We start from the raw sequence: 12,331 nt of genomic DNA, 5'->3' as shown, positions 1-12,331 counted from the left end.
GGGGTCTCGCCAGAATAAAGAAACAATCAGGTTCTTAAACAAGAAAAGCTTTTAATTAAAGAAAGAAAAACAGTAAAAATTATCTTTGTAAATTTAAGATGGAATATGTTACAGGGTCTTTCAGCTATAGACACTGGGAATACCCTCCCAGCCTAAGTGTACAAGTACAAATTAAAATCCTTTCAGCAAAATACACATTTGAACTCCTCCCAGCCAAATACACATTTGCAAATAAAGAAAACAAACATAAGCCTAACTCGCCTTATCACCTAGTACTCACTATTTTGAATCTATAAGAACCTGTATCAGGGAGATTGGAGAGAAACCTGGTTGCACGTCTGGTCACTCTCAGAACCCAGAGAGAACAACAACCAAACTCTAACAGCACACACACAAACTAACAGCACACACAAAAACTTTCCTCCCTCAAGATTTGAAAGTATCCTGTCCCCTGATTGGTCCTCTGGTAAGGTGACAGCCAGGCTCACTGATCTTGTTAACTCTTTACAGGCAAAAGAGATATGAAGTACTTCTGTTCTTTTAACTCTTACTTATCTGTTTATGACAGGGTCCTATGATGGTGTCACTTGAATCGATATGTGAACAGAGCTGGCATCAGGCTTTGTTTCAAGGATAGGTTCCTGGGTTAGTGTTTTTGTTCTGTGGGGTGTGGTTGCTGGTTAGTATTTGCTTCAGGTTGGGGGGCAAGGACAGGCCTGTCTCCCAAGATCTGGGAGAGTGACAGATCATCTTTCAGGATAAATTGTAGATTCTTGATGATGCGCTGGAGAGGTTTTAGTTGGGGGCTGAAGGTGACGGCTAGTAGGCTTCTTCTATTTTTTGTGTTGGGCCTGTCTTGTAGTAGGTGACTTCTGGGTACTCTTCTGGCTCTGTCAATCTGTTTTTTTCACTTCAGCAGGTGGGTATTGTAGTTTTAAGAATGCTTGATAGAGATCTTGTTGGTGTTTGCCTCTCTCTGAGGGATTGGAGCAAATGCGGTTGAATCTTAGAGCTTGGCTGTAGACAATGAATCATGTGGTGGGTCCTGGATGGAAGCTGGAGGCATGCAGGTAAGTACAGCGGTCAGTAGGTTTCAGGTATAGGGTGGTGGTTATGTGACCATCACTTATCAGCACAGTAGTGTCAAGGAAATGGACTGCTTGTGTGGATTTGTCTAGGCTGAGGTTGATGGTGGGATGGAAATTGTTGAAATCATGGTGGAATTCCTCAAGGGCTTCTTTTCCATGGGTCCAGATGTTGAAGATGTCATCAGTGTAGCGTAGGGGCATTAGGGGATGAGAGTTAAGGAAGTGTTGTTCTAAATCAGCCGTAAAAATATTGGCATACGGTGGGGCTATGCGGGTACCCATAGCAGTGCCACTGACGTGCAGGTATGTATTGTCCCCAAATGTGAAATACTCGTGGGTGAGGAGAAAGTTGCAAAGTTCAGCCACTAGGTTGGGCATGTAACTAGTTCACAAAACTGGGGGAGTGGGGAAATTCAGGGAGGGGGCACACCCCCCTGTGGGGGTGTAGGGAAATCGCTGGGTACGAGACCCTGCTGGTGTTGCTGCCTCCATTGTGCGCTGGGAGCCGGTCTGAGCTCCGGGCTGCTGCTGTGGCCCCAGCAGGGCCGGGCTAGGGACAGCCTTTCACTGAAGCACTTTCTGTGCCCATCCGAGGTGGGGACTTTCTCCAGCTGGACCCAGCCCCAGGCTCTGCTGGCCCTGGCCCAGAGAGACCCCAGGGCCAGCGCTGGGCGGGCAGGACAGAGACGCCACCCAAAGGCTCCGGGAGCAGCTCATTGCTCAGCCCCTGGGGATCTGCTCCTGGGCAGGGAACGCGCCTGGACGGTGATGGAGCCGCTGCCCTCCTATGGGAGAAACTGCTACTGTAGGAATTGGCTGCTGGGGGGGAGGCACTGAGCATGCTCAGTAACATCTGCTGAAGCCACTGCCCTTCACCCTGCCCTTACTTGGAATCAGCTTCTGCAGACAGCTATTCACAGGGGTTCAGAGGGGGGATCTGGCCAGGATCTGAGGAGGGGGTGGAAATGGCCTGCGGGGGGTTAAGAGGCAGGGGTGGGAGGGGGCTGAGGTGCAAAATCAGTGATGGGGGAATGGAGCATGGGGTTAAGCCCCGGGGGAAGGAGCTGCCAGATGGTGACAGAGGCTGGGGCAGAGGGGGTAACAGTTACCTTGGTGGGCTGAGACACTCGTGTTTGCAAAAATATGGGGGTACAGAGGGGCTTTTTCATTTCCCCTCCCACCGACAGCACCTCTCAGCACGAGCTTCCCAGGGCTGGGGTCTTAAAGGCACAGGCACCCCAATGCCTAGTCACCCCAGCTCCTCTCTGCCTGATGTCACCCACCGAGGGGCTGCAGGAGGCTTGATTTGGTGAAATATTTTACAGACTCAAAGAACCACTTATCAGTGCATAAAGTCTCACAGCAGGTCACCAACTTGTCTTCTCTGCTGCTGGGATTTCCTGAATGACTCTTACCAGTTCATCCTTTAGCTTTGTTATTGTGCAGATGCAGGTCATTGTGTTGTTTAATTTCTGTTTTACCAACAAGTCCTTATTGTCATGGAGTGTGGGGGAGTCAGGGCCCTGCACCCTCCACTTCCTGCGACTCACTGTGACTCTCCGCCAGCTGGTGACACAAGGTTTATTAGATGACAGGAACACGGTCCCAAGCAGGACATGTAGGTACAGGAAACAGGACCCCTCGGTCAGGTCCATCTTGGGGGGGTGGGGAGCCCAGACCTGCCTCCATTTCCCCAGACAGCTCCAAAACAGAACCCTCTCCAGCCGTCTCCTCCAGCCTTTGTCCAGTTTCCCGGGCAGAAGGTGTCACTTGGCTCCAGCTCCCTCCTGGGCTCAGGTTATGTGCTCAAGTAACATCCCTCAAGAGAAGTCACATGCTGATCTCCCACCACCATCTAGTATTAATGCCAGACAGTAAACTAGTGAAACTCCCATGCAACATCACCAGGCCAACCCTCCCCGCTCCCTCCTCCATCTCTTCAAGTGACATTTTGGGAAGTAGACGGGCAGAATGTGAAGAAGATAAAGGTAAAGCTGCAACACGATGGAATCCCTGCAAATCGCCCATCACCTTCAGGTGCCACAGAGGCTGAAACCACACCTCTCCCACCCTGCTTCGGCTCCTTGTTATATTTAAATGTGGAAAATGATACAAAACGTCTTCGGCACACCCAGCTTCAGTGTGTGAGCAACTGGGAATGAGACAATCTGTTCCAAAGGGTGAACTGCATGGCTCTAACAGTGGGAGGAGGAGTATAAACGTAATGCTCCAGATTGGCTTTGACTAGGAAACGGAGAGGGGGTCAGGTCATGGGGGAGGGATAGGTCAGTGGTTTGAGCATTACTCAGGGTTCTGAGCTCAATCCTTGGGGGGGCCACTTAGGGATCTGGAGCAGAATCAGTACTTGGTCCTGCTAGTGAAGGCAGTGGGCTGGACTTAATGACCCTTCAGGGTCCCTTCCAGTTCTAGGATATTTTTTTAAACGTGCTAGAGAACCCTGGACATTAGACACGAGCAATGTTGTTATTGTAAGATTAGTTGTGTTTTTACATCAGGATAGCTAACACGAGCTACCTAACTCCATGGAAAATCCTAGTGGGGATGAGGCCTGGGTAGATTTTTATGCTGATATAGCTAGTTGAGATCACCCTTATCTCCCACACCTTGAGCTGACTGACATTCCTGGCAGGAGAGGGACACATTCCCGTGAATCATAGGACTATGGAGTTTTGCAGAAACTTACAGGCCTAGATACAGTTTTTATGGTTTATCATCTCCTTTGTGGACTTTCTGATGCCTAACAAGTTGTGAGCTCTCGGTGAAGCGTTTCCTGCACTCGCTGCATTCATAGGGTCTCTCCCCGCTGTGGAGTCTCTGATGTCTAAGGGCTGCACGCCACGTGAAGGTTTTCCCACACTCGCTGCATTCATAGGGTCTCTCCCCTGTGTGGATTCTCCCATGATTCATAAGGTGTGAGCGTTGAGGGAAGGTTTTCCCACACTCAGTGCACTGATGGCATTGCTCTCTCGTGTGGATTCTCCGATGTTTAGTGAGCGTTGAGTGCTCTGTGAAGCCTTTCCCGCACTCGGCGCATTCATAGGCTCGCCCTCCCGTGTGGATTCTCTGATGCGTAATGAGGTGTGAGCTCTCGGTGAAGGTTTTCCCGCACTCGCTGCATTCATAGGGACGCTCCCCAGTGTGGATTCGCTGATGTTTAGTAAGACTAGAGTGGTCAGTGAAGCGTTTCCCGCACTCGCCGCATTCATAGGGTCGCTCGCCTGTGTGGATTCGCTGATGTTTAGTAAGGTATGAACTCTGACTGAATCTTTTCCCGCACTCACAGCATTCGTAGGGCTTCTCTCCTGTATGGATTCTCTGATGCGTAATAAGGTGTGAGCTCTCAGCGAAGCTTTTCCTACACTCGCTGCATTCATAGGGCCTCTCCCCTGCATGGATTTTCTGATGTCTGATATGGGCTGAGCGCTGAGCAAAGGTTTCCCCACACTCACTGCATTCATAGGGTCTCTCTCCTGTGTGGATGCTCTGATGTGTAGTGAGGGCTGAGCGCCAAGTAAAGGTTCTCCCACACTCGCTGCACTCATAGGGTCTCTCCCCCGTGTGGATTCTTTGATGTGTAATGAGGTCTGAGCTTCGAGTATAGTTTTTCCCACACTCGCTGCATTCGTAGGGTCGCTCCCCTGTGTGGAGCCTCTGATGTTTAGTCAGGGCTGAGCGCTGAGCAAAACTTTTCCCGCACTCACAGCATACGTAGGGCCGCTCCCCAGTGTGGATTCTCTGATGTGTAATAAGGTCTGAGTGCCGAGTGAAGCTTTTCCCGCACTCACAGCATTTGTAGGGTCTCTCCTGAGTGTGGATTCTCACATGTCTAATGAGGTGAGAACTCTGAGTGAAGGTTTTCCCGCACTCGCTGCATTTGTAGGGTCTCTCTCCCGTGTGGATTCTCTTATGATTACTAAGGCCTGAGCGTCCCTGGAAGCTTTTCCCACACTCAGTGCATGAGTTTTTTCCCTCTTCTGTGAGGTTTGTGTGCTGTTCTGTGGTTCCCCTGAGGTCTTTGTGAGTTGCCTGACAATTAATGGATTTACCCTCTTTCTCCCCTGGCTGGCTCCCTGGGCTGTGCTGACTCTCATACGATTTTCCTTGCTCAAGACTTCTGCACACATTCCCTTTGGGTCTTAGCAATAATATCCGGTGTGGTTCCAGTTTCACATCATCCTTCTGCTGAAGATTCTGACCCTCCTTCTCACTCACCATCCCATCACCTGCTGGGATACAGAGAGACACCATAAACAGGAATGGAAAATGGGAGAGATGAGGAAAAATCAGGAACTGAATTACATAAACTTTTTTTCCCCATAGGGGAGAAATTTTGTTTTCACATCCTATCCAAACACTCAGGTCAGGGAAGGAGCTACTGCCAGGTGTCAGTCAGGATGGGCAGGAAGTCATGAGCAACATCTGACCTGAGGATATGACACATGCTGGGGAAAATCCTCATAGACTCTAGGATTGGAAGGGACCTTGAGAGGTCATCGAGTCCAGTCCCCTGCCCTCATGGCAGGACCAAATACTGTCTAGACCATCCCTAAAAGACATTTATCTAACCTACTCTTAAATATCTCCAGAGATGGAGATTCCACAACTTCCCTAGGCAATCTATTCCAGTGTTTAACTACCCTGACAGTTAGGAACTTTTTCCTAATGTCCAACCTAAATCTCCCTTGCTGCAGTTTAAGCCCATTGCTTCTTGTTCTATCATTGGAGGCTAAGGTGAACAAGTTTTCTCCCTCCTCCTGATGACACCCTTTTAGATACCTGAAAACTGCTATCATGTCCCCTCTCAGTCTTCTCTTTTCCAAACTAAACAAACCCAATTCCTTCAGCCTTCCTTCATAGGACATGTTCTCAAGACCTTTAATCATTCTTGTTGCTCTTCTCTGGACCCTCTCCAATTTCTCCACATCTTTCTTGAAATGTGGTGCCCAGAACTGGACACAATACTCCAGTTGAGGCCTAACCAGCGCAGAGTAAAGCGGAAGAATGACTTCTCGTGTCTTGTTTACAACACACCTGTTAATGCATCCCAGAATCATGTTTGCTTTTTTTGCAACAGTATCACACTGTTGACTCATATTAAGCTTGTGGTCCACTATGATCCCTAGATCTCTTTCTGCCATACTCCTTCCTAGACAGTCTCTTCCCATTCTGTATGTGTGAAACTGATTGTTCCTTCCTAAGTGGAGCACTTTGCATTTATCTTTATTGAACTTCATCCTGTTTACCTCAGACCATTTCTCCAATTTGTCCAGATCATTTTGAATTTTGACCCTGTCCTCCAAATCAGTTGCAATCCCTCCCAGTTTGGTATTGTCCGCAAACTTAATAAGCGTAGTTTCTATGCCAACATCTAAATCATTGATGAAGATATTGAACAGAACCGGTCCCAAAACAAACCCCTGCCGAACCCCACTTGTTATACCTTTCCAGCAGGATTGGGAGCCATTAACAACTACTCTCTGAGTACGGTTATCCAGCCAGTTATGCACCCACCTTATAGTAGCCCCATCTAAATTGTACTTTCCTAGTTTATCTATAAGAATATCATGCGAGACTGTATCAAATGCCTTACTAAAGTCTAGGTATATCACATCCACCACTTCTCCCTTATCCACAAGGCTCGTTATCCTATCAAAGAACGCTATCAGATTAGTTTGACACGATTTGTTCTTTACAAATCCATGCTGGCTATTCCCTATCACCTTACCACCTTCCAAGTGTTTGGAGATGATTTCTTTGATTACCTGCTCCATTATCTTCCCTGGCACAGAAGTTAAACTAACTGGTCTGTAGTTTCCTGGGTTGTTTTTATTTCCCTTTTTATAGATGGGCACTATATTTGCCCCCTTCCAGTCTTCTGGAATCTCCCCCGTCTCCCATGATTTCTCAAAGATAATAGCTAGAGGCTCAGATACCTCTTCTATTAACTCCTTGAGTATTCTAGGATGCATTTCATCAGGCCCTGGTGACTTGCAGGCATCTAACTTTTCTAAGTGATTTTTTACTTGCTCTTTCCTTATTTTCTCTTCCAAACCTACCCTCTTCCCGTAAGCATTCACTGTACTAGACATTCCTTCAGACTTCTCAGTGAAGACCGAAACAAAGAAGTCATTAAGCATCTCTGCCGTTTCCAAGTCTCCTGTTACTGTTTCCCCCTCCTCATTGAGCAGTGGGCCTACCCTGTCCTTAGGCTTCCTCTTGCTTCTAATGTATTGATAAAAAGTCTTCTTGTTTCCCTTTATTCCCATAGCTAGTTTGAGTCCTGAACTGAGAGAGCTCACAAGGTCTTTGTAGGAAATCCCAGCTCCTTCCTTCAGGCACTGACAGCTTCTGAGTTCGTTTAATAATTCCTCACCTGGGCAGGCACCTCTCAGGATCTCTTGTTCCTCTGATTCCTGGAGATCTGGGACCCAGGGTTCCTCCCCTTTCTCCAGCCGAGAGATCACATCAGGTTTGGAAATGGGAAGCCCTGCTCAGGGGAAGAAAACAAGGGACATCAGTTGAATTCATGGGACACTTGTCGGGGAAAAAAAAAAGTTCTATTATTTTAACCCCAGCCAGTAACCAGGCCCAACTCCCAAGTTGCCTGAAGGTGCTGGATGCTTTGCTTTTGGGGGATTTAACCATCCCCATCTCTCCTGTGAACACACAGAGCTCGACACTCATCAGATGGGCTCCAAAAACACAGCAAAGGTAATTCCATGTCCCAGACAGTGAAGACTCCAGACAGTGGGTAAGTCCCCTGAGAAATGCTTCTTTCTGGCAGAGAGAGGAGCAGAGACAGAGAGCTGTAGGAGAGCTGGAATGGGGGAGCATTGGCTGGTGGGGTTCAGCACGGTAAGGAAGAAGAGGGAGTATAGAGGTCCCAGAATGCAGTATGTCAGGGGTATTATATATCAGGAACGCACATTTTGAGGAAATAAGGATGCTAGTAAGTCAGATGCAATGGAAGGGAGTATGAATTTCCCTCAGCATGTGGATAACTCCAGTGAATTAAATACAATAATTTAGGTACAACGGACTCTGGTTCTTCTGGGAAAGGAGAATGTGAAAGAACCAGACCATGCGACTCCAGGAGGGACTGACTCATAGATCCCAGGCACCTGCAGGGAAGACAGATTGTGGTCACTGCAGAAGGCGAGTGAGTGAAGTGAGACCCTTTCAGTCCCCAGAAGTTTCCCTCCCAACCAATGACATCACTAGAAAGCACACGTTTGTGGCAGGGATGGAGCGTATTGTCGGTGCAAGGAACGTAAGATTTCAGCAAAGGTGGCAGAGTCACAGGGCTTAGGGGAAAAACGTGTGTGTATGTGGGAGGGGGCTAAAGGCTAAAATGTCATTGCCTTAGTAATGGTGTTCAGGGTGCTCCCTGCGTCTGTCCTTAAAACTTTACTGTAATTAGTAAATAATGCAGCAAGTTAATTCAGCAAACCTCAATGTTACTTATGAAAAAGACAAGCACAAAGACGGTTCAGTGACAAAGGCAGTCAGCAAGTTTTATGGCCCGCCAGGCACATTCCTAGTGCCCTGGTTACACAGTGTGGCTAATCATACAGTATTTCATCAGCTGCAAAGCTGAACAGGACTCCAAGGAGCCTGCTCTGCTGTGTGCCATGGAAAGAAACAATTCCAGATTACCTTTGGCATTCGTGGAGCAGCTGCACATGGTGGACCATTGCTACTGGGCTTGGGAAACAACCACTGAGTGGTGGGATCATATTGTTATGGAGATCTGGGATGACAAGCAGCGGCTGAAAAACTTTTGGATGCACAAAGCCAACTTCCTAGAACTGTGAGCAGAGCTCGCCTCTGCCCTGCGCTGCAAGGACACCAAAATGAGACTGCTCTGTTGGTGGAGAAGCATGTGGCAATTACGGTGTGGAAGTTGGCAACTCCAGACTGCTACAGGTTGGTCAGGAATCCGTTTGGAGTTGTGAAGTTGACTGTGTGTGTGGGGGGGGTCATGTTCACGCAAGTGTGCAAGGCCATTCATTGCATCCTGCTACGGACTGTGACTCTGGGAAATGTGCATGAAATAGTGCCTGGCTTTGCAGGAATGGGAGTCCTTAACTCTTCTGGGGTGACAGATGGCACCCATATCCCAATTTTGGCCCCATCGATAGAAAGGGCTTCTTCTGTGTGCCTGTGGATCACCAGGGTTGTTTCACTGATATCAGCGCAGGGTGGTCAGGGAAGGTGCATGACACGTGCATCTTCTGCAACATTGGCCTGTATAGCAAGCTGCAAGCAGGAACTTTCTTTCCAGACCAGAATATTCCACTGGGGGATGTTGAAATGCCCATAGTGATTCTGGGAGACCCAGCCTACCCCTTACTCCCATGGCTCACGAAGCCGTACACCGGAAACCTTGAAATAAGCCCCCAGGGACAACAGAGACCGTGGGAGTTCTCTCACCAACCTCCTTGCTGGCCTATGATGAAAAGGGCTCAGTAGACTGTAACCCTGGCCCCAGAGAGAGAAGGGCTACGTGGAGGGTCACAGTGAGCCTCTGTGGCTAGTGTAAACCGCCTGGAAGGGCGGGACCCACGGGGACACGGTCAGAGCTCTGCCCCACTAGGTTGACAGAAGAATACTTCCATCGACCTGGCAGTGTCTTCACCAGGGCTTAGGTTGGCTTAACTATGTCTCTCAGGGATGTGATTTTTTTTTCCCCACACCCCTCAGTAACATAGCTAGGTCAACCTATTTTTCAGGTGTGGACCAGGCCTTAGCCCTAATTCCCCCCACACACTGTCCCCTTCCCTACAGAGCCTCAGCCCTCCCCACCTACTGGCATCTTCTTTCCCGCCCCCTGTTCTCTCTTCACTCCCGAACGGCACCATATACACTCGCCTATCAACAGATGGGTTCATCTGACCACCACACAATCCATGCACGACATAGTACATCTATTTACTAGACTTTATTTAGAATTGCCTCTTAAAATGAGGAGGAGGTAGGAAAGTTACCATTCAGTTTTCATAAATCCAGAAAGCATAAATTAAACAAAATGTAAAGAAATTTTTTTTCCAAAATGGCCATAGCACAAAAAAAAAATTCACATATCCAAAAATGATACCTGGGCAGGACATAAGGCAAAAAAAAGTAGGGGGGGGGTACAGAAACCTGTCAAAAATTATCTGATGACAAAACATAAAAGCAAGCCCCCACAATGATTAATAACTGAGTGGACAGGAATTCTTACCCAGCAATGTCATATTCTCATAGTTCTCTTGCATGACGTCCCTGTAGAGGGCTCTCTGAGCGGGGTCCAGCAGAGCCCACTCTTCCCTGGTGAAATACACAGCCACCTCCTCGAAGGTCACCGGCCCCTGAAAGAAAATAATTCCCCAGTCAGTACCTGCTGCCCCAGTGATAACCGCACTATTTATGGGAGGGTAGGGCCAGTGAAACGGAAGCTCTTCGAGTGGCATGGTAGCAGAGTCCCACCCCCATGCTTTTCAGAGCAGCTAGGAGGCATCAGGATAGGGTGAGAAAGAGAGCCCCTCATCCCACCCACAGGACAGAGGGAGCCACGGTCTTCACATCTATCACACATCTACTAACCAGAGATTGATACAGTAGATGGAGCCCCCAGCAGGGTCCTGCTATTGCCCCCTGGAAGGAATCCCAACTCCCTCAAAATGAAGAAACAATATATAACAAATAAAAGAAAAAGGAAGTCGATAGGATAGAATATAAGTCAGAGGCCTGGAATTGTAGAAAACTGAAAAGGGAAGCAAAGGGACACAAGACGAACTCTAGGGCCAGCAGAGTTAAGGATGATATAAAGAAGAATTCTTTAAAATTGTACTAGAACAAAACAACTCCTAACAATGGTATTGGTACATTACTAAATGGAAATGGCAGAAGTATCAATAATAATGCAGAAGAGGCAACATTTTTCAGTAAATAGTTCTGTTCTATAAAAAAAAAAAATGATTGTCAGGAACCAGGGCCTGCAAGCAGTGAGTCTGAAAGCAGGGCCTACAGCAGAACCAGTTTCTGTGCAACATAACGAGTGCAGCTAGTGTGTAATAAATTGCCTAATTGGCTATACTGTGTGATTGATTGGAAGAGTCAGCAGACCAACTCTTATGTCCAGCAGCAACAGCAGTGCAGCAGCTGCTCAAAGCTCTGATAGCGCCTGCACCAGCTTGTTCCCAGGCTTGCCCCACTCCAGATAACCAGGTTCTGACCCTGGGCTCCGACTCCTGATCGTGTATGCAGTCTTGGGAGAGTCTACGCCTAGACCAACCACCTCTACTCAAAGCTTGAGAAATGCGAGTTCAATAAGGAGATAGTGAAATTCTTGGAATAGACAGTCACACCTGAGGGACTCACCTTGGACCCACATAAGACTGGTAGTATCCGACTGGGGTGCACAGAGGAGCCACAATTCCTGAGGTTTGCCAATTTCTACAGGCAATTTATTAAAAGATTCTCTAGCCTGGTTTCACTGAGAAAAAGGGGATCCAATCTTGCCTGGTCCACAGAGAATCAGTCAGCCCTTGACTGACTGAAAAGTGCATTCACCTCATCACTTATCCTGATTCACTCAGATCCCACTAACCCATTTATGTCAAGAACAATGCCTCGAACTTTGCCATTGGTGCAGGCCCCCACAACCAAATCCACTCTCTGCTTTTTAATCTTGGAAGCTAACCGCCACAGAGAACAATTACCATATTTGGGGAAGGAGATACTATCTTAAAAGGTGGCTTTCAAGGAGTGGTGCCACCTCCTAGAAGGACCCCAATTCCTAGTCCAAGTCCTGATGACCCATAAGAACTCGGAATACCTAGGGACTGCTACATGAATTTGAAGAAGAGGGACCAGCGGATCCCACTTTGGTTCTCACTTACATTTTGTTGTAATCTCTCACCCGGGAATGAGAAACGGGAAAGCAGATGCCCTGTTCTGCAAAGTTGAGTCTCTCGCACTTGATGAAGAACACTCCATCGCCATGCTTAAGGCATCCAACTCTGTCAAAGGGACTATTGTCAGCTGTGTGACGTCTTCCATCCACTAGCTGATCCCCGACGACCCATTCCCGACCCAGACCCTGAATGATGCAGACATCCAACCCAACACGAATCAGAGTTTCAACTACAGAATGTCAAGTAGCAGCGAGGTAGCCATGTTAGTCTGGATCTGTAAAAGCAGCAAAGAGTCCTGTGGCACCTTATAGTCTAACAGATGTT

The 12,331-nt window shown here is 48.0% G+C and overlaps 2 protein-coding genes across 53 annotated transcripts in view; one reads left to right on the top strand and one right to left on the bottom strand.

Annotated features, from left to right (window-relative positions):
* Positions 1 to 12,331, top strand: part of LOC127039340 (zinc finger protein 135-like) — a 154,088-nt gene that overhangs the window by 88,436 nt on the left and 53,321 nt on the right. The window lies entirely within an intron of this gene.
* Positions 2,136 to 12,331, bottom strand: part of LOC127039342 (zinc finger protein 501-like) — a 259,420-nt gene continuing 249,224 nt past the window's right edge. For 36 of the 44 annotated variants that reach the window (XM_050932826.1, XM_050932825.1, XM_050932832.1 and 33 more), the window contains one exon: positions 2,136 to 5,332. In XM_050932826.1, coding sequence (XP_050788783.1) covers positions 3,810 to 5,332 — 1,523 coding nt within the window. In that variant the 3' untranslated portion in view covers positions 2,136 to 3,809. Of the gene's footprint in view, positions 5,336 to 7,482; positions 7,597 to 10,332; positions 10,460 to 12,331 lie in introns of all 44 variants that reach the window. The other 8 variants (XM_050932842.1, XM_050932843.1, XM_050932859.1 and 5 more) reach the window with 2 other exon arrangements.

Source organism: Gopherus flavomarginatus, chromosome 23 (assembly GCF_025201925.1).
Source record: "Gopherus flavomarginatus isolate rGopFla2 chromosome 23, rGopFla2.mat.asm, whole genome shotgun sequence".
Taxonomy (NCBI): Eukaryota; Metazoa; Chordata; order Testudines; family Testudinidae; genus Gopherus; species Gopherus flavomarginatus.
Note: the sequence above shows the minus strand (reverse complement) of the source record. Positions and strands in the feature narration are given on the sequence as shown.